Source organism: Oncorhynchus nerka, linkage group LG19 (assembly GCF_034236695.1).
Source record: "Oncorhynchus nerka isolate Pitt River linkage group LG19, Oner_Uvic_2.0, whole genome shotgun sequence".
In the NCBI taxonomy this organism is placed as follows: Eukaryota; Metazoa; Chordata; class Actinopteri; order Salmoniformes; family Salmonidae; genus Oncorhynchus; species Oncorhynchus nerka.
The window spans coordinates 44,311,128-44,338,100 of record NC_088414.1 but is presented as its reverse complement, the minus strand read 5'-3'; the positions used below and the strand labels follow the sequence as shown (position 1 = coordinate 44,338,100).

Here is a 26,973-nt window from a genome sequence, read left to right as displayed (position 1 = left end):
GGTGAAGTTAGTCATATTTTTCACTAGCTACTACTAAAAACATTAGACCCGAAAGTTTCCATCCATTGGTTGATGAGACTGTCTTGTTGCTGTTTAGAGATCTCATGAATATTTTATATTTAACTAGGCAAGTCCGTTAAGAACAAATTCTTATTTACAATGACGGCCTACCGGGGAACAGTGGGTTAACTGCCTTGTTCAGGGGTAGATTTTTACCTTGTCAGTTCAGGGAATTTGATCCAGCAATCTTTCGGTTACTGGTCCAACACTCTGACCACTAGGCTACCTGCTACTTACTGGTCCAACACTCTGACCACTAGGCTACCTGCTGGTTACTGGTCCAACACTCTGACCACTAGGCTACCTGCTGGTTACTGGTCCAACACTCTGACCAATAGGCTACCTGCTGGTTACTGGTCCAACACTCTGACCACTAGGCTACCTGCTGGTTACTGGTCCAACACTCTGACCACTAGGCTACCTGCTGGTTACTGATCCAACACTCTGACCACTAGGCTACCTGCTGGTTACTGATCCAACACTCTGACCACTAGGCTACCTGCTGGTTACTGATCCAACACTCTGACCACTAGGCTACCTGCTGGTTACTGGCCCAACGCTCTAACCACTAGGCTACCTGCTGGTTACTGGTCCAACACAGTGACCACTAGGCCACCTGCTGGTTACTGGCCCAACGCTCTAACCACTAGGCTACCTGCTGGTTACTGGCCCAACGCTCTAACCACTAGGCTACCTGCTGGTTACTGGCCCAACACTCTAACCACTAGGCTACCTGCTGGTTACTGGCCCAACGCTCTAACCACTAGGCTACCTGCTGGTTACTGGCCCAACGCTCTGACCACTAGGCTACCTGCTGGTTGCTGGTCCAACGCTCTAACCACTAGGCTACCTGCTGGTTACTGGTTCAACGCTCTAACCACTAGGCTACCTGCTGGTTACTGGTCCAACGCACTGACCACTAGGCTACCTGTTGGTTACTGGCCCAACGCTCTGACCACTAGGCTACCTGCTGGTTACTGGCCCAACGCTCTGACCACTAGGCTACCTGCCGCCTCTACACTCTAACCACTAGGCTACCTGCCTCCCCTACACTCTAACCACTAGGCTACCTGCCTCCCCTACACTCTAACCACTAGGCTACCTGCCTCCCCTACACTCTAACCACTAGGCTACCTGCCTCCCCTACACTCTAACCACTAGGCTACCTGCCGCCCCTACACTCTAACCACTAGGCTACCTGCCTCCCCTACACTCTAAGCACAAGGCTACCTGCTTCCCCTACACTCTAAGCACAAGGTTACCTGCCTCCCCTACACTCTAACCACTAGGCTACCTGCCGCCCCTACACTCTAACCACTAGGCTACCTGCCTCCCCTACACTCTAACCACTAGGCTACCTGCCGCCCCTACACTCTAACCACTAGGCTACCTGCTGCCCCTACACTCTTAAGCACAAGGCTACCTGCCTCCCCTACACTCTAACCACTAGGCTACCTGCCTCCCCTACACTCTAACCACTAGGCTACCTGCCTCCCCTACACTCTATCCACTAGGTTACCTGCCTCCCCTACACTCTAACCACTAGGTTACCTGCCTCCCCTACACTCTAACCACCAGTCTACCTGCCGCCTCTACACTCTATCCACTAGGTTACCTGCCTCCCCTACACTCTAACCACCAGGCTACCTGCCGCCTCTACACTCTATCCTCTAGGTTACCTGCCTCCCCTACACTCTAACCACCAGGCTACCTGCCGCCTCTACACTCTATCCTCTAGGTTACCTGCCTCCCCTACACTCTAACCACTAGGCTACCTGCTGCCCCTACACTCTAACCACCAGGCTACCTGCCGCCTCTACACTCTAACCACTAGGCTACCTGCCGCCCCTACACTCTATCCACTAGGTTACCTGCCTCCCCTACACTCTAACCACTAGGCTACCTGCTGACTCTACACTCTAACCACCAGGCTACCTGCCGCCTCTACACTCTAACCACTAGGCTACCTGCCGCCCCTACACTCTAACCACTAGGCTACCTGCCTCCCCTACACTCTAACCACCAGGCTACCTGCCGCCTCTACACTCTAACCACTAGGCTACCTGCCGCCCCTACACTCTAACCACTAGGCTACCTGCCGCCCCTACACTCTAACCACTAGGCTACCTGCCTCCCCTACACTCTAACCACCAGGCTACCTGCCGCCTCTACACTCTAACCACTAGGCTACCTGCCTCCCTGACCATCTTGAATTTCCGCAGGGACAACGCCGATCTAAAGTGTTTTTTTCTCTCTCTCTAAGTTACTGGGATGTCACAAGTGGTATAGGGCACTGCATCACAGTGCTTGAGGTGTCACTACAGACGCGGGTTCGATCCCAGGCTGTGAACTGGAGACTCATGAGGCGGTGCACAATTTGCCCAGCGTCTGCCCGGGTTTAGCCAGCTGGGATTTACTTGTCCCATCGTGCTCTAGCGACTCCTGGTGGCGGGCTCGACCCCGTGCAAGCTGACTATGGTCGCCAGCTGGGATTTCCTTGTCCCATCGTGCTCTAGCGACTCCTGGTGGCGGGCTCGACCCCGTGCAAGCTGACTTTGGTCGCCAGCCGGATGGTGTGGCCTCCGACACGTTGGTGCAGCTGGTTTCCGGGGGTTAAGCGAGCAGTGTATCAGGAAGCAGTTTGGCTCGGCAGGGTTCTGTTTCGGAGGACGCGTGTTCTCGACCTTGGCCTCTCCCCAGCGATGGGACAAGACTGTAACTGACAATTTTGATATCACAAAAAAAAAAAAAAAATATATATATATATCTGGAGTTAAAGCTTGTACGCTTTAGGATGTTTCATTTACTGATACAATGTTTTTATCTTTCGACCAAACAAAAATGGCCGGCCCCTACCGCGGCTACACTAAAGCAAAATGTTTCTCAACAGCTCCCATAACAAATCAAGTACACTGTGTAGCGCATAGTGTGTCATTTGGGGGGGACACCATGTCTAGACCGGGCATGACCAGAGACTGCATTGGGGTTTGGTTTGATGTCTGAACTGAACTGGGATGTGCAGGAGAGGCAGCTCCCATAAGAACAGTGTAAATTTGACACGCAGTCCCTCTCCTCCTTGCTCCCCACCTCTCCTCTCCCCCTTCTCTCCCATCCTCTCCTCTCCCCCTTCTCTCCCATCCTCTCCTCCCTATCTCCCCTCCTCTTGTCTCTCCCCTCCTCTTGTCTCTCCCCTCCTCTTTTCTCTCCCCTCCTCTTGTCTCTCCCCTCCTCTTGTCTCTCCCCTCCTCTTGTCTCTTCCTCTTGTCTCTCCCCTCCTCTTGTCTCTCCCCTCCTCTTGTCTCTTCCTCTTGTCTCTCCCCTCCTCTTGTCTCTCCCCTCCTCTTGTCTCTCCCCTCCTCTTGTCTCTCCCCTCCTCTTTTCTCCCCTCTCTTCTCGCCCCCTCTCCTCTTCTCCTCTCCTTCAGTGTTGGTTTTGAGTGCTATAGTAAGATGGATAAACATTGACTTATTGTGTTCTTGTTTTCTTTTTCGCTGCACATGGATGCCATGCCAATTTTGGAATGGCAAGATGTATGGGAAACCAACCAACTGTGTGCAAATCTTTCTCTACTGAAAGCTCTCCGTAAGACTACTCTTTCTACTGCATGTAAAATCAGCCATAGGCCCATGTCTCTTCTCTCATCGCTATAAAGACTCTCAGGCTCCAGTCAATCTGATTAACACCGAGGTTAAACCGAGGTTACAGGACACTAGATGGCGACGAGAGACAAGGTATACATACAAAATGGCCACCTATTCCCTATATAGTGCACTACATTTGACCAGAACCCTTAGATTACGTCAAGTAAATCAACATGATGGTGATGAGATAAGTATTCATAGCTGAGTTACTGAGTTAGAGGATGTTTATGGTGATGAGGTCAGGGATTTATTTCCATTGTGGTCCCTGATGTAATGTCACTACTAGGGTTGGGCGATATTGCGACAGCATCTTCTATCGGTGATGATGGCCTATTTGAACTTGACTGGCGCCGCACAGGAAAGAAATGGAGTCTCGTAGTGCACAGCAGAGCAGCACACAAGTGACATTCTGAGTAATTTGCCTATTTTCTATTTAATAAACATGTTATATAGCCTACAGAACGCGAGAGAGGAATGTAGGCCAAACAGAGCAGAGAATTCCAAAAAAGCAGCAAAGTCAATTCCAGTTAGAATATATTGTTTCTCTCTTTGCTGCAAGTGTCAGTTTTGTGTCCGTTTGATGAACCTGTAGGAGCCTGTTGACAATATGGTGTGGAAGGACAAGACTAATTATGACGATGATAATGAGGACTCTAGTTCCAGAACTCTCACGGGACATTCTGATTCTCCGTTCTATTTCTGATCCTCCGTTCTATTTCTGATTCTCCGTTCTATTCCCGGGACATTCTGATTCTCTGTTCTATTCCCGGGACATTCTGATTCTCCGTTCTATTTCTGATCCTCCGTTCTATTTCTGATTCTCCGTTCTATTCCCGGGACATTCTGATCCTCCGTTCTATTTCTGATTCTCCGTTCTATTCCCGGGACATTCTGATCCTCCGTTCTATTTCTGATCCTCCGTTCTATTTCTGATCCTCCGTTCTATTTCTGATCCTCCGTTCTATTTCTGATTCTCCGTTCTATTTCTGATTCTCCGTTCTATTCCCGGGACATTCTGATCCTCCGTTCTATTTCTGATTCTCCGTTCTATTTCTGATCCTCCGTTCTATTTCTGATCCTCCGTTCTATTTCTGATTCTCCGTTCTATTCCCGGGACATTCTGATCCTCCGTTCTATTTCTGATTCTCCGTTCTATTCCCGGGACATTCTGATCCTCCGTTCTATTTCTGATCCTCCGTTCTATTTCTGATCCTCCGTTCTATTTCTGATTCTCCGTTCTATTCCCGGGACATTCTGATCCTCCGTTCTATTTCTGATTCTCCGTTCTATTCCCGGGACATTCTGATCCTCCGTTCTATTTCTGATCCTCCGTTCTATTTCTGATCCTCCGTTCTATTTCTGATTCTCCGTTCTATTCCCGGGACATTCTGATCCTCCGTTCTATTTCTGATTCTCCGTTCTATTTCTGATCCTCCGTTCTATTTCTGATTCTCCGTTCTATTTCTGATTCTCCGTTCTATTCCCGGGACATTCTGATCCTCCGTTCTATTTCTGATCCTCCGTTCTATTCCCGGGACATTCTGATCCTCCGTTCTATTTCTGATTCTCCGTTCTATTCCCGGGACATTCTGATCCTCCGTTCTATTTCTGATCCTCCGTTCTATTTCTGATCCTCCGTTCTATTTCTGATTCTCCGTTCTATTCCCGGGACATTCTGATCCTCCGTTCTATTTCTGATTCTCCGTTCTATTTCTGATCCTCCGTTCTATTTCTGATCCTCCGTTCTATTTCTGATCCTCCGTTCTATTTCTGATCCTCCGTTCTATTTCTGATTCTCCGTTCTATTTCTGATCCTCCGTTCTATTTCTGATCCTCCGTTCTATTTCTGATCCTCCGTTCTATTTCTGATCCTCCGTTCTATTTCTGATTCTCCGTTCTATTTCTGATCCTCTGTTCTATTTCTGATCCTCTGTTCTATTTCTGATCCTCTGTTCTATTTCTGATCCTCCATTCTATTTCTGATTCTCCGTTCTATTTCTGATCCTCCGTTCTATTTCTGATTCTCTGTTCTATTCCCGGGACATTCTGATTCTCCGTTCGGTCCCCGGGACATTCTGATTCTCCGTTCTATTCCCGGGACATTCTGATTCTCCGTTCTCTCTCCGGGACATTCTGATTCTCCGTTCTCTCTCCGGGACATTCTGATTCTCCGTTCTATTCCCGGGACATTCTGATTCTCCGTTCTATTCCCGGGACATTCTGATCCTCCGTTCTCTCTCCGGGACATTCTGATTCTCCGTTCTGTCTCCGGGACATTCTGATTCTCCGTTCTGTCTCCGGGACATTCTGATTCTCCGTTCTGTCTCCGGGACATTCTGATTCTCCGTTCTGTCTCCGGGACATTCTGATCCTCCGTTCTGTCTCCGGGACATTCTGATCCTCCGTTCTGTCTCTGGGACATTCTGATCCTCTGTTCTATTCCCGGGACATTCTGATTCTCCGTTCTCTCTCCGGGACATTCTGATCCTCCGTTCTCTCTCTCTCTCTGTCGGATACATGGGGATAAGGCTATAGCCTCAACCTTTTACTACGTGTTTTTATAACGGACACTGTCTTGTGTCTAGCTGTTTAAAAAAGAAAGTCTATATTCCCTTCTCTCTCCCTTCAATAGGCTATGAATATGACTGAAGGCTACGCTTCATCGTTTTTTTTAATGCACAGCTTTCTCCAGATCAAGCAATGAGTTCCATCTCAAAAACAGCCTAAGAACGTAAGATAGCCAGAATGACAAGTTTTTAAGCTTAATAAAGAATGAAATGATTCATGCAGAAAATCCCTCCATGCGAGGTTTAAAACCAAATGGCCAATAAGCTATACTCCTACTGGCCTATCATAACAGCTTTAAGATGAGCTAAAGTTATGAACAGTGGCTTATTTCCCAAATATTCTAGCCGACGAAGATGTTGTCTTGGCTTTCAAAAGTAACAAGACTAAAAGCCAACAGCCTAGGCTTCTTGACACACTGCTTGCTTAACCCCTTGTGTCAGAGGAAACACCTTACAACTGGTGACACAAGTCAGCTTGCATGCGCCCGGGCCTGCCACAAGGAGTCGCTAGAGCGCGATTGGGACAAGAACATCCCGGGCCGGCCAAATTCTCACCTAACCCGGACGATGCTGGGACAATTGTTCGCCGCCTCATGGGTCTCCCGGTCGAGTCCGGCTGCAACACCGCTTGGGATTGAACCCGGGTTTGTATAAAGGCCTCTAGCGATGCAGGGCCTTAAACCACTGCGCCATTCAGAAGGCCACATGCGAGGGCTTTTGGGCCCTTGGTTCTGCTCAGGGGCAGGGTTAAGTGCTGTTTCTTCTACTGGTACAGCAGATGTATGTGCCGGACAGCTAGTTGATAGTTTCCTTCCCAAGGAGGTAGCGTATCTCTCCCAAACTGGGACAGTTTATTATCTCTGCATAGTCACTCAACTGTACCTCCGCACATTGTATGTATGTAGTCTCGTTATTGTTATTATATTGTGTTACTTTTTATTATTTTTTACATTAGAGTTTTTATTTGGTAAATATTTTCTTTACTCTTTCTTGAACTGCACTGTTGGTTAAGGGCTTGTAAGTAAGAATTTCGCAGTAAGGTCTACACCTGTTGTATAATGTTGTATTCAAGGGCATGTTTATTTATTTATTTTATTATTTTTTTTTTACCTTTATTTTACTAGGCAAGTCAGTTAAGAACAAATTCTTATTTTCAATGACGGCCTAGGAACAGTGGGTTAACTGCCTGTTCAGGGGCAGAATGACAGATTTGTACCTTGTCAGCTCGCGGGTTTGAACTTGCAACCTTCCGGTTACTAGTCCAACGCACCCTGGTGGGTGGAGCTACACTACAACTAGCCAGTAGGGACAGGTGGGTGGAGCTACACTACAACTAGCCTGGAGGGACTGGTGGGTGGAGCTACACTACAACTAGCCGGGAGGGACAGGTGGGTGGAGCTACACTACAACTAGCCGGTAGGGACAGGTGGGTGGAGCTACACTACAACTAGCCGGTAGGGACAGGTGGGTGGAGCTACACTACAACTAGTCGGTAGGGACAGGTGGGTGGAGCTACACTACAACTAGCCGGTAGGGACTGGTGGGTGGAGCTACACTACAACTAGCCGGTAGGGACAGGTGGGTGGAGCTACACTACAACTAGCCGGTAGGGACAGGTGGGTGGAGCTACACTACAACTAGCCGGTAGGGACAGGTGGGTGGAGCTACACTACAACTAGCCGGGAGGGACAGGTGGGTGGAGCTACACTACAACTAGCCGGTAGGGACAGGTGGGTGGAGCTACACTACAACTAGCCGGTAGGGACAGGTGGGTGGAGCTACACTACAACTAGCCGGTAGGGACTGGTGGGTGGAGCTACACTACAACTAGCCGGTAGGGACAGGTGGGTGGAGCTACACTACAACTAGCCGGTAGGGACAGGTGGGTGGAGCTACACTACAACTAGCCGGTAGGGACAGGTGGGTGGAGCTACACTACAACTAGCCGGGAGGGACAGGTGGGTGGAGCTACACTTTTCTAAGTCACCTTGATTTACCACCTGTGTGTTTTATCAGCTTCTTTATGAAAATATTTATAAAAGAAGGGGATAAAGCAGCACACAAGTAAACTGCAAATGCATGCTGGGTAGGCACGCTCTGAGCTCGTGAAGTGAGCGATATTGGAGCAGGCGAGAAGTGCAATGGGCTCTGGGGAAACTCGCTCCATCAAATTGAGCATGCTCCAAGCTCTGCTCCAAGCTCCGCTCCAAGCTCCGCTCCAAGCTCCGCTCCGCTCCAAGCTCTGCTCCAAGCTCCGCTCCAAGCTCCGCTCTGCTCCAAGCTCCGCTCTGCTCCAAGCTCCGCTCCAAGCTCTGCTCCAAGCTCCGCTCCGCACCAAGCTCCGCTCCAAGCTCCGCTCCAAGCTCCGCTCCGCTCCAAGCTCTGCTCCAAGCTCCGCTCCAAGCTCTGCTCCAAGCTCCGCTCCAAGCTCCGCTCTGCTCCAAGCTCCGCTCTGCTCCAAGCTCTGCTCCAAGCTCTGCTCCAAGCTCCGCTCCAAGCTCTGCTCCAAGCTCTGCTCCGCTCCAAGCTCCGCTCTGCTCCAAGCTCCGCTCTGCTCCAAGCTCCGCTCTGCTCCAAGCTCCGCTCCAAGCTCCGCTCTGCTCCAAGCTCTGCTCCAAGCTCCGCTCTGCTCCAAGCTCCGCTCCGCTCCAAGCTCTGCTCTGCTCTGCTCCAAGCTCTGCTCCAAGCTCTGCTCCAAGCTCCAAGCTCCGCTCCGCTCCAAGCTCATGATAAACGTTGAGGGTACAGACTCGCAGAGCAGCAGAGTGAACGATAGTGAGGTCATCACTACTCATGATAAACGTTGAGGGTACAGACTCGCAGAGCAGCAGAGTGAACGATAGTGAGGTCATCACTACTCATGATAAACGTTGAGGGTACAGACTCGCAGAGTGAACGATAGTGAGGTCATCACTACTCATGATAAACGTTGAGGGTACAGACTCACAGAGTGAACGATAGTGAGGTCATCACTACTCATGATAAACGTTGAGGGTACAGACTCGCAGAGCAGCAGAGTGAACGATAGTGAGGTCATCACTACTCATGATAAACGTTGAGGGTACAGACTCGCAGAGTGAACGATAGTGAGGTCATCACTACTCATGATAAACGTTGAGGGTACAGACTCGCAGAGTGAACGATAGTGAGGTCATCACTACTCATGATAAACGTTGAGGTTACAGTAGAGTAACGGATCTCTAGATGACTGGGTTTAGTGTGGTCACTGGGTCTAGAGGCAGGGCAGGAGGAGGAAAGATTGGGGTGGGAGGGGAGGTTGGGGAGGTTATTTACGGATAATGGAAGGAGGTCTTGCGAGGGGGGGGGGTCTTGTGGTTCTTGGGGTTTAGTGAGGAGTATGTCGGAGGAGAGTTGAGAGAGATTGGGGTGGGGGCTGGTGGTTTGGGCGGGGTCGATAGTTATGGTGCGATAGTTGGAAGGAAGGTATACTGTTTCAGAGAGGGACGGGGTTAGGAGTTGGGCACTGGGGCCGACGGTTCTTTTGTTTCCATAGTGTGGGCTTATTTTTGCTGACTGCATGATTGCAAGACACACTCCAACCCCCTGTGAAACTCTATCTTCTCCTCTCCCTAACCAAGCCTCCTATCTATCTATCTATCTATGTATCTCTCTCTCTCTCTCATTGCCAAAGCAAGTGAGGTAGATAATATATAAAGTGAAATAAACAATAAAAATGAACAGTAAACATTATACATACAGAAGTTTCAAACAATAAAGACATTACAAATGTTATATTATATATATACAGTGTTTTAACAATGTACAAATGGTAAAGGACACAAGATAAAATAAATAAGCATAAATATGGGTTGTATTTACAATGGTGTTTGTTCTTCACTGGTTGCCCTTTTCTCGTGGCAACAGGTCACAAATCTTGCTGCTGTGATGTCACACTGTGGAATTTCACCCAGTAGATATGGGAGTTTATCAAAATTGGATTTGTTTTCGAATTCTTTGTGGATCTGTGTAATCTGAGGGAAATATGTCTCTCTAATATGGCCAAACTCTATCTTTCTCTATATATCTCTATCTTTCTCGCTCTCACAAAGCCTCTATCAATTCAATTCAAGGGGCTTTATTGGCATGGAAACATATGTTAACATTGCCAAAGCAAGTGAGGTAGATAATATACAAAAGTGAAATAAACAATAAAAATGAACAGTGAACATTTCCAATCACAGAAGTTCCAAAAGAATAAAGACATTTCAAATGTCATATGATGCTGTTTCAGACTCTGAACTGAGACAGAGAATAGAACTACGGTGGGGACTATATAAATAGATAGATATATAGATAGATGTATAGATATAGATAGGTGTATAGATATAGATAGATGTATAGATATAGATAGATGTATAGATATAGATAGGTGTATAGATATAGATAGGTGTATAGATATAGATAGATGTATAGATATAGATAGGTGTATAGATATAGATAGGTGTATAGATATAGATAGGTGTAGAGATATAGATAGATGTATAGATATAGATAGATGTATAGATATAGATAGATGTATAGATATAGATAGGTGTATAGATATAGATAGGTGTATAGATATAGATAGGTGTAGAGATATAGATAGGTGTATAGATATAGATAGATGTATAGATATAGATAGATGTATAGATATAGATAGGTGTACATAAATAGATAGATGTATAGATATAGATAGGTGTAGAGATATAGATAGGTGTAGAGATATAGATAGATATATAGATATATAGATATAGATGTATAGATATAGATAGATGTATAGATATAGATAGGTGTATAGATATAGATGTATAGATATAGATAGGTGTATATAAATAGATAGATAGATATATAGATATAGATAGATGTATAGATATAGATAGGTGTAGAGATATAGATAGATGTATAGATATAGATAGATGTATAGATATAGATAGGTGTAGAGATATAGATAGATGTATAGATATAGATAGGTGTATAGATATAGATAGGTGTATATAAATAGATAGATATATAGATGTATAGATATAGATAGGTGTATATAAATAGATAGATATATAGATAATGTATAGATATAGATAGGTGTATATAAATAGATAGATGTATAGATATAGATGTATAGATATAGATAGGTGTATATAAATAGATAGATGTATAGATATAGATAGATGTATAGATAGATGTATAGATATAGATAGGTGTATATAAATAGATAGATATATAGATAGATGTATAGATATAGATAGATATATATAAATAGATAGATATATAGATAGGTGTATATAAATAGATAGATATATAGATAGATGTATAGATATAGATAGGTGTATATAAATAGATAGATATATAGATAGATGTATAGATATAGCTGGATGTATAGATATATATGTATAGATATAGATAGATGTATAGATATAGATAGATGTACAGATATAGATAGATGTATATATAAATAGATGGATATAAATAGATAGATGTGTAGATATAGATAGATGTATAGATGTGTGTGTATGTATATATATATATATATAGATGTATTATTATATAGATGTATATATATATATATAGATAGATGAATAGATATGTAGATGTATAGATAGATGTATAGATATATTGACGAATAGATATATAGATGTATCGATATATATATATAGATGTATAGATATATAGATGTGTGTATATATAGATAGATGTATATATACAGATACTGCGTTCCTTCTCTCTGTCTTTCTCCGTCCTGCTCTCTGTCTTTCTCTGTCCTGATCTCTGTCTTTCTCCCTCCTCCTCCTCCTCCTCTTCTCCCTCTCCCTCCTCCTCTTCTCCCTCTCCCTCTCCCTCCTCCTCCTCTCCCTCTCCTCCTCCTCCTCCTCTTCTCCCTCTCCCTCTCCCTCTCCCTCCTCCTCTTCTCCCTCTCCCTCTCCCTCCTCCTCCTCCTCCTCCTCCTCTTCTCCCTCTCCCTCCCCCTCCTCCTCTTCTCCCTCTCCCTCCTCTCCCTCTCCCTCTCCCTCTCCCTCTCCTCTCCCTCCCTCTACTCTCCCTCCTCCCTCTCTCCCTCTCCCTCCCTCCTCTCCCTCCTCCCCTCCCTCCCCTCTCCCTCCCTCTCCTCCCTCTCCCTCCTCCTCCTCTCCTCCTCTCCCTCTCCCTCTCCTCTCCCTCCTCCCCTCCTCCTCCCTCTCCCTCCTCCTCTCTCCCTCTCCCTCTCCCTCTCCCTCCTCCCCCCTCTCCCTCCTCCCTCTCCTCCCCTCTCCCTCCTCCTCTCCCTCCTCCTCCCCTCCCCCCTCCCTCTCCCTCCTCCTCTCCCTCTCCCTCCTCCTCCTCCTCCTATTCTTCTCCACCGTTTCACGTTAGTGAATTGACAGGCTATTTATTATGTTTTAAATATAGATCTGTAAGTGCTCCCATCGGCTTTAACGTTTTAACCACAGACTCTTCCTCCCCCCCCCCCTTCTCCCACTAGTACCACTGCTGCCTGCCCCCCCCCTTCTCCCACTAGTACCACTGCTGCCTGCCCCCCCTCCCTTCTCCCACTAGTACCACTGCTGCCTGCCCCCCCCCTCCCTTCTCCCACTAGTACCACTGCTGCCTGCCCCCTCCCCCTCCTCCCTTCTCCCACTAGTACCACTGCTGCCTGCCCCCCCCCTCCCTTCTCCCACTAGTACCACTGCTGCCTGCCCCCCCCCCACCCCCCCATAGATCTTAGAAGTGGTTTTACTGCTGAATCTATACGGCCACCCCCGCCCCCTCTACTCCCACCCAAACCCAATCCTCCTCTTGCCCCAAACACAATTCAATCATGTAACAGGGAGGGGGCTGAAGAGAGGGGGAGAGGGCTGAAGAGAGGGGGCTGAAGGGAGGGGGCAGGGGGCTGAAGAGAGGGGGCTGAAGGGAGGGGGCAGGGGGCTGAAGAGAGGGGGCTGAAGAGAGGGGGCTGAAGGGAGGGGGCAGGGGGCTGAAGGGAGGGGGCTGAAGAGAGGGGGAGAGGGGCTGAAGAGAGGGGGCTGAAGGGAGGGGGCAGGGGCTGAAGAGAGGGGGCTGAAGGGAGGGGGCAGGGGGCTGAAGAGAGGGGGCTGAAGGGAGGGTGTAGGTTATTACTATGTTATTACCTGGTACCCTGTGTATATAGCCATGTTATTACCTGGTACCCCCTGTATATAGCCATGTTATTACCTGGTACTTCCTGTATATAGCCATGTTATTACCTGGTACTTACTGTATATAGTCATGTTATTTCCTGGTACTTCCTGTATATAGCCATGTTATTTCCTGGTACCTCCTGTATATAGTCATGTTATTTCCTGGTACTTCCTGTATATAGCCATGTTATTACCTGGTACTTCCTGTATATAGTCATGTTATTTCCTGGTACTTCCTGTATATAGTCATGTTATTTCCTGGTACTCCTGTATATAGTCATGTTATTTCCTGGTACTTCCTGTATATAGTCATGTTATTTCCTGGTACTTCCTGTATATAGCCATGTGATTACCTGGTACTTCCTGTATATAGTCATGTTATTTCCTGGTACTCCTGTATATAGTCATGTTATTTCCGGGTACTTCCTGTATATAGTCATGTTATTTCCTGGTACTCCTGTATATAGTGACAGGAATCATAGAATGACATATTAGAACTATAGAATGACATATTAGAACTATAGAATCCCACCCAAACCCACCCAGACATGTTAGAACTATAGAATGACATATTAGAACTATAGAATGACATGTTAGAACTATAGAATGACATATTAGAACTATAGAATGACATGTTAGAACTATAGAATGACATATTAGAACTATAGAATGACATGTTAGAACTATAGAATGACATGTTAGAACTATAGAATGACATATTAGAACTATAGAATGACATATTAGAACTATAGAATGACATGTTAGACCTATATAATGACATATTAGAACTATAGAATTACATATTAGAACTATAGAATGACATATTAGAACTATAGAATGACATGTTAGACCTATAGAATGACATATTAGAACTATAGAATGACATGTTAGAACTATAGATTGACATATTAGAACTATAGAATGACATATTAGAACTATAGAATGACATGTTAGACCTATAGAATGACATATTAGAACTATAGAATGACATGTTAGAAATATAGAATGTCTGATGTCTATTACTATACTGCTGGTCCCATACAGCCTCATCCCTACTGGACTGGATTCTCTCCCTCTATCTCTCTATCTCTCTCTAGCCGTCTCTCTTTCTCTCTCTCGCGCTCTGTCTCTCGCTCTCTTTATCTCGCTCTCTTTATCTCGCTCTCTCCCCGTCTCTCGCTCTCTCTCTCGCTCTTCTCTCTCGTCTCTCTCTCTCTCGCTCTCTCCCCGCTCTCTCCCGTCTCTCTCGCTCTCTCCCCGTCTCTCTCGCTCTCTCCCCGTCTCTCTCGCTCTCCGTCTCTTCTTCTCTCCGCTCCTCTCTCTTTGCTCCTTTTCTCCTTCTCTCCGTCTCTCTCGCTCTCCTCTCTCTTTGCTCTCTTCTCCCCTCCTCCGTCTCTCTCGCTCTCTCCCCTCTCGCTCCTTCTCTCCGTCTCTCCTTCTCCTTTTCTCTCGCTCCTCCTCTCGCTCCCGCTCCTCTCTCTCTCTCTCGCTCCTTCTCTCCGTCTCTCTCGCTCCTTCTCCCCGTCTCTCTCGCTCCTTCTCCCCGTCTCTCTCGCTCCTTTTCTCCGTCTCTCTCGCTCCTTCTCTCCGTCTCTCTCGCTCCTTCTCCCCGTCTCTCTCGCTCCTTCTCTCCGTCTCTCTCGCTCCTTCTCCCCTTTCTCTCTCGCTCCTTCTCCCCGTCTCTCTCGCTCTCTCCCCGTCTCTCTCGCTCCTTCTCTCCGTCTCTCTCGCTCCTTCTCTCCGTCTCTCTCGCTCCTTCTCCCCGTCTCTCTCGCTCCTTCTCTCCGTCTCTCTCGCTCCTTCTCCCCGTGTCTCTCGCTCCTTCTCTCCGTCTCTCTCGCTCCTTCTCTCCGTCTCTCTCGCTCCTTCTCCCCGTCTCTCTCGCTCCTTCTCCCGTCTCTCCTTTCTCTCCTTCTCCCCTCCGTCTCTCTCGCTCTCTCCCCGTCTCTCTCTCGCTCCTTCTCTCCGTCTCTCTCGCTTCTCCCGTCTCTCTCGCTCTCTTCTCCCCTGTCTCGCTCTCTCTCTCTCCGTCTCTCTCGCTCCTTCTCCCCGTCTCTCTCGCTCTCTCCCGTCTCTCTCTCCGCTCCTTCTCCCCGTCTCTCCTCGCTCCTTCTCCCCGTCTCTCTCGCTCTCTCCCCGTCTCTCTCGCTCCTTCTCTCCGTCTCTCTCGCTCCTTCTCTCCGTCTCTCTCGCTCCTTCTCCCCGTCTCTCTCGCTCCTTCTCCCCGTCTCTCTCGCTCCTTCTCCCCGTCTCTCTCGCTCTCTCCCCGTCTCTCTCGCTCCTTCTCCCCGTCTCTCTCGCTCTCTCCCCGTCTCTCTCGCTCTCTCCCCGTCTCTCTCGCTCTTCTCCCGTCTCTCTCGCTCTCTCCCCGTCTCTCTCGCTCTCTCCCCGTCTCTCTCGCTCTCTCCCCGTCTCTCTCGCTCCTTCTCCCCGTCTCTCTCGCTCTCTCCCCGTCTCTCTCGCTCTCTCCCCGTCTCTCTCGCTCTCTCCCCGTCTCTCTTGCTCTCTCCCTGTCTCTCTCGCTCTTTCTCCGTCTCTCTCGCTCTTTCTCTCCGTCTCTCTCGCTCTTTCTCTCCGTCTCTCTCGCTCTCTCCCCGTCTCTCTCGCTCTCTCCCCGTCTCTCTCGCTCTCTCCCCGTCTCTCTCGCTCTCTCCCTGTCTCTCTCGCTCTTTCTCCGTCTCTCTCGCTCTTTCTCTCCGTCTCTTTCTCTCTCTCCTGGTGTTTTACTATCCTCCAGTGTGTAGCCTGTTAACAGACCTGGATTTTAAGTGGGTCCACACTAATTGCATTTGCTTAAAAGGTTTGCTTTCCTTTCATGCTCACACACACACACACACACACACACACACACACACACACACACACACACACACACACACACACACACACTTCCTGTCTTTGGCCCCATTGGCTAACAGTAAGCCAACACAGAGTAGGTCTTCCCCGTTGGCCAACACTAAACCAACACAGAGTGGTTCTGGTCCGTTCGCCAACAGAAACCTGCAACAGAGTATTCTGGCCCGTTGGCCAGCAGTAAGCCAACACAGAGTAGTCCTGGTCCGTTGGCCAACAGAAAGCCAACACGGAGTGGTTCTGGTCTGTTGGTCAATCAAAAGCCAATTGAAAATGGTTCTGGCCCATTGGTCAACACTAAGCCAACACAGAGTGGTTCTGGTCCGTTGGCCAACAGTAAGCCAACACAGAGTGGTTCTGGTCCGTTGGCCAACACTAAGCCAACAAACAGTGGTTCTGTCCCATTGGCCAACTCTAAGCCAACACAGAGTGGTTCTGGTTGGTCAATACAAAGCCAACGCAGAATGGTTCTGCCCCATTGGTCAACACTAAGCCAACACAGAGTAGTTCTGTACCGTTGGCCAACACTCAGCCAACACAGAGTGGTCTGTCCCTTTGGCCAACACTAAGCCAACACAGTGGTCTGTCCCGTTGGCCAACACTAAGCCAACACAGAGCAGTTCTGTCCCTTTGGGAAACACTAAACCAACACAGAGCGGGTCTGTCCCGTTGGCCAACACTAAACCAACACAGAGCGGTTCTGTCCCGTTGGCCAACACTAAACCAACACAGAGTGACGTGAGAGCTGCCACAGCTCTGTATTTATCAGATTTACTACAGCCCAGCCCTGTGCTCAGTGCTCAGTGTGTGTATGTGTGTGTGTGTGTGTGTGTGTGTGTGTGTGTGTGTGTGTGTGTGTGTGTGTGTGTGTGTGTGTGTGTGTGTGTGCTTCTAGTTAAATCTGGTTCTCACTGTGTTTATAAATAACTATTTTCATTTAGAATGTATTAACATGGGTTAGTCTTTAGTTTTGTTATTCTGGTTGTATTAAGTTAGTTTGGATCTCATTGCCCATATGGACTTATGGTCTAAAGTAATGTACTATATAGGGAATAGGGCTCTGGTCTAAAGTAATGCACTATATAGGGAATAGGGCTCTGGTCTAAAGTAATGCACTATATAGGGAATAGGGTGCCATAGGGCTCTGGTCTAAAGTAGTGCACTATATAGGGAATAGGGTGCCATAGGGCTCTGGTCTAAAGTAGTGCACTATATAGGGAATAGGGTGCCATAGGGTGCACTATATAGGGAATAGGGCTCTGGTCTAAAGTAATGTACTATATAGGGAATAGGGTGCCATAGGGCTCTGGTCTAAAGTAATGTACTATATAGGGAATAGGGTGCCATAGGGCTCTGGTCTAAAGTAGTGCACTATATAGGGAATAGGGTGCCATAGGGCTCTGGTCTAAAGTAGTGCACTATATAGGGAATAGGGCTCTGGTCTAAAGTAATGTACTATATAGGGAATAGGGTGCCATAGGGCTCTGGTCTAAAGTAGTGCACTATATAGGGAATAGGGTGCCATAGGGCTCTGGTCTAAAGTAGTGCACTATATAGGGAATAGGGTGCCATAGGGCTCTGGTCGAAAGTAGTGCACTATATAGGAAATATGATTCCATAGGGCTCTGGTCTAAAGTAGTGCACTAATTGGTCGTCTAGGACATCCGGAACACAGACAGCTAGGGATGGGATACTCTGTCCCTGTCCACTTTCTGTGTATGTGTGTATGTATGTGTGTTTGATCTCTGACACACACACACACACGCACACACACACACACACACACACACACACACACACACACACACACACACACACACACACACACACACACACACACACACACACACACACACACACGAGCCAAGACCTGGAATGGTACTGATCTTAAGACCGATATCTACTATCACACAGGGGCCTTCATAAATGTAGTGTACGCACGGACACACGTCCACAAGCACCCAGAGCCCAACGGTCAGCGTTTCTATCCAGCTTTCCAGCCTGAAATGACGGAATTTCCTTCACAATCAACACATCTCCTCCCAGCACACAAACACGTTTCCTCTCCAAATGACACTTTTCATCCTTCCTTCCTCTCCTCTCTACCTTCTACACTCCTTCCTCGTAAACTACCATTCCTCCTCTCTCCTCCCGCCCTCCCTCCTCTCTCCTCTTTCAACAACAAGCTCTCACTGCAGAAGCCAACATTTGTCTATTTTGGCGGTTAAGATAAGGCATTAATTTTGAATGGTTAAGGTAAGGGTTGAGATAAGTCTTGAGGTAGGGTTGAGGTCAGGGTTGAGGTCAGGGTTGAGGTCAGGGTTGAGGTCAGGGTTGAGGTTAGTGTTGAGGTAAGAGTTAAGGTCAGGGTTGAGGTCAAGGTTAAGGTCAGGGTTGAGGTTAGTGTTGAAGTAAGAGTTAAGGTCAGGGTTAAGGTCAGGGTTAAGGTCAGGTTGAGGTAAGGAGTGAGGTAAGAGTTGAGGGCTAAAACTTTTTTTAAAAGTGCTTCGCACTGGGATTGAATATGCAACTCTCGGACCTCACGGCTTACGCCTATCGCCATCCCCGTTCAGAACACTCTGGCAAAACCCAAGCCGACTTGACGGTAATAGCCCTCACCGGTGCCCCTAGTGGTCGGTTTTGAAGTCATCTCCCGACGTCCTGCTTTCGCAGTGGATCCTGAGCGACCTGGCTGCTTTCCTCTCCTCTCCCTCCCCTCCACAATAATACACTATCTAACACACACAGAGTTGGTCGTATCCTTTTAGCACATTCCAGTTTAACACTGATCAATGGTCCTAATCAGAGTGATCTCTTAATCGAGCCAAACTGCCTCTCTCCGCTGAGGGAAGGAGGGAGAGAGAGAGAGCGAGAGCGAGGAGGGCCAGGTACGCCATGACAGAAAAACAACTCTCTTTCTCCCTTCTCTTTTTCCCCTCCCACTCCCTTTCTAATGGGTTCTAATCAAGGCTCCCCATCTTCTGCAAATCACTGCATATCTGGAGCAGCCAACATTCCTGCTGCGTTGCCAGGTCTGGTTAATAGTGCGTTGCCAGGTTTGGACAATAGTGCATTGCCAGGTCTGGACAATAGTGCGTTGCCAGGTCTGGACAATAGTGCATTGCCAGGTCTGGACAATAGTGCGTTGCCAGGTCTGGACAATAGTGCGTTGCCAGGTCTGATCAATAGTGCGTTGCCAGGTCTGGACAATAGTGCGTTGCCAGGTCTGGACAATAGTGCGTTGCCAGGTCTGGTCAATAGTGCGTTGCCAGGTCTGGACAATAGTGCGTTGCCAGGTCTGGACAATAGTGCGTTGCCAGGTCTGGACAATAGTGCGTTGCCAGGTCTGGACAATAGTGCGTTGCCAGGTCTGGACAATAGTGCGTTGCCAGGTCTGGACAATAGTGCGTTGCCAGGTCTGGACAATAGTGCGTTGCCAGGTCTGGACAATAGTGCGTTGCCAGGTCTGGACAATAGTGCGTTGCCAGGTCTGGACAATAGTGCGTTGCCAGGTGTAGACAGAGAGGACGGTACTATAGTCTCCCTGATATTAACGTTGTGCTGAGGATCCAGCTCAAATGTTCCTCTCTGAAAACTTGTTTTATCTGGGGCCTAATAATTAAATAAAAAGCTCCATTCACTGACTATAAACGATTACCAATGTGCTATTATGCTGTTGTCTGTGTGAACAGAATTTATAAAAAATAATTTAGTGTTTTTTAAAAACATTAAAAAAAAAAAATCTCAGACACTTTTAAAAAAGTTTAAACAGCCCCCAACATGCTGTGTGGTTTTGTGCGGTGCCCCCATATCTCATCGTATCTCATCAAGCCAGAGTTAAGTCAAGCTGGGCATGAAATAGCAGGAAATGATTTCTAAATGCATTTTTACCATTTCTATGTGCTTTTGCAGTTTCTCAGGCAGTTCTAGACGGAGAACAATAAAACTGGGAAGACCTCAGCAACAGTCGAAGGTCTGTGGAGGCAGAAGAACCCAGAGAAGTGGAGAGAGAAAACCCCATTGGAGGATGTTTGTAAATGACCTACACTCCCCAAAGACCAAAAGAGTTTAAATCAAGTAAGTGACGAAGACGGAAGAGTAGGGTTGAGTGCTGCAAGCAGGACTCTTCAAGGAGCCGTGTGTCTCTCTGATACCACACTGCCTGTCTTTGTTGTCTTGAGTTCAGAAAACACACAGAGGGGACACATGGATAGGACAGTTAGTGTCAACATGAGGAAGGGACATATGGAAGGGGACACATGGATAGGATAGTTAGTGTCAACATGAGGAAGGGACATATGGAAGGGGACACATGGATAGGATAGTTAGTGTCAACATGAGGAAGGGACATATGGAAGGGGACACATGGATAGGATAGTTAGTGTCAACATGAGGAAGGGGACACATGGATAGGATAGTTAGTGTCAACATGAGGAAGGGGACACATGGATAGGATAGTTAGTGTCAACATGAGGAAGGGGACACATGGATAGGATAGTTAGTGTCAACATGAGGAAGGGGACACATGGATAGGATAGTTAGTGTCAACATGAGGAAGGGGACACATGGATAGGATAGTTAGTGTCAACATGAGGAAGGGGACACATGGATAGGATAGTTAGTGACATGAGGAAGGGGACACATGGAAGGATAGTTAGTGTCAACATGAGGGGGACACATGGATAGGATAGGACATGGATAGGAAGGTGTCAACATGAGGAAGGGACATACTGTGGGAAGGGGAAGGAGACATTAGGAAGGAGACATTAGGAAGGGACATTAGGAAGGGGACATTAGACACATAGGGGACATATGGAAGGGGACATTAGGAAGGGGACATTAGGAAGGGGACATTAGGAAGGAGACATTAGGAAGGAGACATTAGGAAGGGGACATTAGGAAGGGGACATTAGGAAGGGGACATTAGGAAGGGGACATTAGGAAGGGGACATAAGGAAGGGGACATAAGGAAGGGGACATAAGGAAGGGGACATAAGGAAGGGGACATAAGGAAGGGGACATATGGAAGGGGACATATGGAAGGGGACATTAGGAAGGGGACATAAGGACGGGGACATTAGGAAGGGGACATATGGAAGGGGACATAAGGAAGGGGACATTAGGAAGGGGACATTAGGAAGGGGACATTAGGAAGGGGACATATGGAAGGGGACATATGGAAGGGGACATATGGAAGGGGACATATGGAAGGGGACATAAGGAAGGGGACTTAAGGAAGGGGACTTAAGGAAGGGGACATTAGGAAGGGGACATTAGGAAGGGGACATAAGGAAGGGGACATAAGGAAGGGGACATATGGAAGGGGACATATGGAAGGGGACATATGGAAGGGGACATAAGGAAGGGGACATTAGGAAGGGGACATTAGGAAGGGGACTTAAGGAAGGGGACATTAGGAAGCACAGGGGAAATGTGTCGGGAGAAATCTAGATTGGAAAGAGCTTCTATGAAAATCACCCTGTGTGATGTCAGAACGTCAGATAACAGTATTATCTATTCCCAGATATCGTGACGTGAAACTAATCCAAACGTAAAGCGAATACAAAAAGACGCGTTGATATTCCTGCAAACAATTCCAGAACACACAAAACGAGAGAAATCTTTTCCAAATCTAAATCGCTAAACAACATTGTTTTTTAAAACGTTTTTTTCTATTCAAGTCATCTTTGTCTGTTGGCTCCAGATAAGACATGTACTTTTGTCGATTCAGTTTGACGTCTTAGAAGTAAAATGGAGTGCAACAACATAACGAAAAACACACAAGCTAAACTAAACAGGGCCCCATTTGGCAGCAGAACGGTCTGAGATAAAACCAGCCCTGAGATAAGACCTTGACACAGAGAAACACTGCTCAGAGAATACGGTCCAAATAGCACCCTATTCTGTATATAGTGCACTACTTTAGACCAGGGCTTATAGGGACAGTGCACTACATAGGGAATAGGGTTCCATGGGGCTCTGGTCTAAAGTAGTGCACTATATATAGGGAATAGGGTTCCATAGGGCTCTGGTCTAAAGTAGTGCACTATGTATAGGGAATAGGGTGCCATAGGGCTCTGGCCTAAAGTGGTGCACTACATAGGTAACGGGGTGCCATTGGCTCTGGCCTAAAGTAGTGCACTATATAGGGAATAGGGTACCTTTTAGGACGCATAGTACGTCTGTGAATTCTCTAACTGTGTTTCTGGTCGTAATTAATTCCTTATGTGGTCCTGAAATACAGAATGTGGAGAAATAAAAACCGTGGCTTGTGTCAGATCATTTATTCTATTGATGGTCACTGTATATTTATTCTATTGATGGTCACTGTATATTTATTCTATTGATGGTCACTGTATATTTATTCTATTGATGGTCACTGTATATTTATTCTATTGATGGTCACTGTATATTTATTCTATTGATGGTCACTGTATATTTATTATATTGATGGTCACTGTATATTTATTCTATTGATGGTCACTATATATTTATTCTATTGATGGTCACTATATATTTATTCTATTGATGGTCACTATATATTTATTCTATTGATGGTCACTATATATTTATTCTATTGATGGTCACTATATATTTATTATATTGATGGTCACTATATATTTATTCTATTGATGGTCACTATATATTTATTATATTGATGGTCACTATATATTTATTCTATTGATGGTCACTATATATTTATTATATTGATGGTCACTATATATTTATTCTATTGATGGTCACTGTATATTTATTCTATTGATGGTCACTATATATTTATTATATTGATGGTCACTGTACTGCTCACTATACCTTATCCAACCTTTCGGTTCCACCACCCACACATGTGATGACATCATCTGGTTTCAATGATGTTTCTAGTGACAATATCTCTCTCATCATCACTCAATGCCTAGGTTTACCTCCACTGTATTCACATCCTACCATACCTTTGTCTGTACATTATGCCTTGAAGCTATTTTATTGCCCCCAGAAACCTCCTTTAACTCTCTGTTCCGGATGTCCTAGACAACCAATTATCATAGCTTTTAGCCGTACCCTTATCCTACTCCTCCTCTGTTCCTCTGGTGATGTAGAGGTGAATCCAGGCCCTGCAGTGCCTAGCTCCACTCCTATTCCCCAGGCGCTCTCTTTTGATGACTTCTGTAACCGTAATAGCCTTGGATTCATGCATGTTAACATTAGAAGCCTCCTCCCTAAGTTTGTTTTATTCACTGCTTTAGCACACTCTGCCAACCTGGATGTTCTAGCCGTGTCTGAATCCTGGCTTAGGAAGACCACCAAAAAATCTGAAATGTTCATCCCTAACTACAACATTTTCAGACAAGATAGAACGGCCAAAGGGGGCGGTGTTGCAATCTACTGCAGAGATCTGTCATATTATGCAGGTCTGTACCCAATCTACTGCAGAGATAGCCTGCCGAGTTCTGTCCTACTATCCAGGTCTCTACCCACCCTCTGCCCCCAGCTGTGCTCTGGACACCATATGTGAACTGATTGCCCCCCATCTATCTTCAGAGCTCGTGCTGCTAGGCGACCTAAACTCGAACATGCTTTTAACACCCCAGCCATCCTACAATCTAAGCTTGATGCCCTCAATTTCACACAAATGATCAATGAACCTACCAGGTACCACCCCAACGCCGTAAACATGGGCACCCTTATAGATATCATCCTAACCAACTTGCCCTCCAAATACACCTCTGCTGTTTTCAACCAAGATCACTGCCTCATTGCCTGCATCCGTAATGGGTCAGCGTTCAAACGACCTCCACTCATCACTGTAAAACGCTCCCTGAAACACTTCAGCGAGCAGGCCTTTCTAATTGACCTGGCCGGGGTATCCTGGAAGGATATTGATCTCATCCCGTCAGTAGAGGATGCCTGATTATAAAAAAAAATGCCTTCCTCACCATCTTAAATAAGCATGCCCCATTCAAGAAATTTAGAACCAGGAACAGATATAGCCCTTGGTTCTCTCCAGACCTGACTGCCCTTAACCAACACAAAATCATTCTATGGCGTTCTGCATTAGCATCGAACAGCCCCCGTGATATGCAACTTTTCAGGGAAGCTATAAACCAATATACACAGGTAGTTAGAAAAGCCAAGGCTAACTTTTTCAAGCAGATATTTGCTTCCTGCAACACAAACTCAAAACAAGTTCTGGGACACTGTAAAGTCCATGGAGAATAAGAACACATCCTCCCAGCTGCCCACTGCACTGAAGATAGGAAACACTGTCACCACTGATAAATCCACTATAATTGAGAATTTCAATAAGCATTTTTCTACAGCTGGCCATGCTTTCCACCTGGCTACCCCCTACCCCGGTCAACAGCACTGCACCCCCCACAGCAACTCGCCCAAGCCTTCCCCATTTCTCCTTCTCCCAAATCCAGTCAGCTGATGTTCTGAAAGAGCTGCAAAATCTTGACCCCTACAAATCAGCCGGGCTAGATGATCTGGACCCTTTCTATCTAAAATGATCTGCCGAAATTGTTGCCACCCCTATTACCAGCCTGTTCAACCTCTCTTTCGTGTCATCTGAGATTCCCAAAGATTGGAAAGCAGCTGCGGTCATCCCCCTCTTCAAAGGGGGGACACTCTTGACCCAAACTGCTACAGACCTATATCTATCCTACCCTGCCTTTCTAAAGTCTTCGAAAGCCAAGTTAACAAAAGATTACTGACCATTTCAAATCCCACCATACCTTCTCTGCTATGCAATCTGGTTTCAGAGCTGGTCATGTGTGCACCTCAGCCACGCTCAAGGTCCTAAACGATATCTTAACCGCCATCGATAAGAAACAATACTGTGCAGCCGTATTCATTGACCTGGCCAAGGCTTTCGACTCTGTCAATTACCACATCCTCATCGGCAGACTCAACAGCCTTGGTTTCTCAAATGATTGCCTCGCCTGGTTCACCAACTACTTCTCTGATAGAGTTCAGTGTGTCAAATCGGAGGGTCTGTTGTCTTGGCCTCTGGCAGTCTCTATGGGGTGCCACAGGGTTCAATTCTTGGACCGACTCTCTTCTCTGTATATATTAATGATGTCGCTCTTGCTGCTGGTGAGTCTCTGATCCACCTCTACGCAGACGACACCATTCTGTATACTTCTGGGTCTTCTTTGGACACTGTGTTAACAACCCTCCAGACGAGCTTCAATGCCATGCAACTCTCCTTCCGTGGCCTCCAATTGCTCTTAAATACAAGTAAAACTAAATACATGCTCTTCAACCGATCGCTACCTGCACCTGCCCCCCTGTCCAACATCACCACTCTGGACGGCTCTGACTTAAAATATGTGGACAACTACAAATACCTAGGTGTCTGGTTAGACTGTAAACTCTCCTTCCAGACTCACATCAAACATATCCAATCCAAAGTTAAATCTAGAATTTGCTTCCTATTTGCAACAAAGCCTCCTTCGCTCATGCTGCCAAACATACCCTTGTAAAACTGACCATCCTACCAATCCTCAACACTGTAAATAACCAGTAAACAACACTGTAAATAAACAGTAAACAACACTGTAAATAAACAGTAAACAACACTGTAAATAAACAGTAAACAACACTGTAAATAACCAGTAAACAACACTGTAAATAAACAGTAAACAACACTGAACACTGTCTCTATTGCGACTAGGAAAGTATCTGAGCATTACTCCGCTCTTCTCCTCCCTTCTCAACTCTCCTTTCTTCTCTTCTCTTTTACTTCTCTTTTCTTCTCCTCTCCTCTCCTCTCCTCTCCTCTCCTCTCCTCTCCTCTTCTGTCATCCCTCCTCTCCTCTCCTCTCATCTCTCCTCTCCTCTCCTCTCCTCTCCTCTCCTGTCATCCCTCCTCTCCTCTTCTGTCATCTCTCCTCTCCTCTCCTCTCCTCTCCTCTCCTCTCCTCTCCTCTCCTCTCCTCTCCTCTCCTCTCCTCTCTCATTTGCAACAGCCTGTTATTGTCCTCGTACTAGGGTTAAGGTTAGGGAAGGGAATGTATTTATACCAGGGCCATGTTGACAGACAGGGTTAGGGTTAGGGCCATGTTGACAGACAGGGTTAGGGCCATGTTGACAGACAGGGTTAGGGTTAGGGCCGCATTGACAGACAGGGTTAGGGTTAGGGCCACGTTGACAGACAGGGTTAGGGTTAGGGCCAAGTTGACAGACAGGGTTGGTAGTTGTTTAAATAGAACCACCTGTTGGGCCGTCAGGGGAACACGTTGTCTGTACTGGACCCCTGGAACTGATCATCCTCAGCATTAACACACACACACACACACACACACACACACCTTTTCAAGGCATCTGTGCTGATGAGTGGAGGGAGTATTGTCTTTCAGGGATTTGAACCCCCTCTGTAAAACGCTTCATGAAATTCAAACTCATATTTAAAGAGAATATTTCATTTAAAAATAAAAAAAACGTTTTATTTTCACTGATAAGCAGATGTTTTATGTTTAGTGATGAATTCGGTCTTTAATTTTTGACATTTCGCTGCAAAAGTTTGGTATTTTTAGTAGTAAAGCCCTTTCAGCCAATAGCAGTTCAATTCTACCGTTGAAATCGGGACGTAGACGCACCTTAAGTTACTCTACATCATCTCAATGGAAGGGGTCACTATGAAACTATTCACCTATGAACATGCCTCCAGCCCCGCCTCCAGCCTCGCCTCCAGCCCCGCCTCCAGCAACACCCACCAGC

The 26,973-nt window shown here is 46.7% G+C and overlaps 1 protein-coding gene across 2 annotated transcripts in view; it reads left to right on the top strand.

Moving 5' to 3' along the window:
* Positions 1-20,995, top strand: part of si:dkey-5g14.1 (lysosomal proton-coupled steroid conjugate and bile acid symporter SLC46A3) — a 49,587-nt gene extending 28,592 nt beyond the window's left edge. Inside the window, exons 5-6 of one of the 2 annotated variants that reach the window (XR_010460036.1) lie at positions 20,164-20,832; positions 20,958-20,995. Coding sequence is in view for 1 of the 2 variants with exons in the window: in XM_065004973.1 (XP_064861045.1) it covers positions 20,164-20,323 (160 nt within the window). In the remaining variant the exon portion in view is untranslated. Of the gene's footprint in view, positions 1-20,163; positions 20,870-20,957 lie in introns of those variants that run through there. The other variant, XM_065004973.1, reaches the window with a different exon arrangement.
* Positions 20,996-26,973: the final 5,978 nt, after the last annotated feature.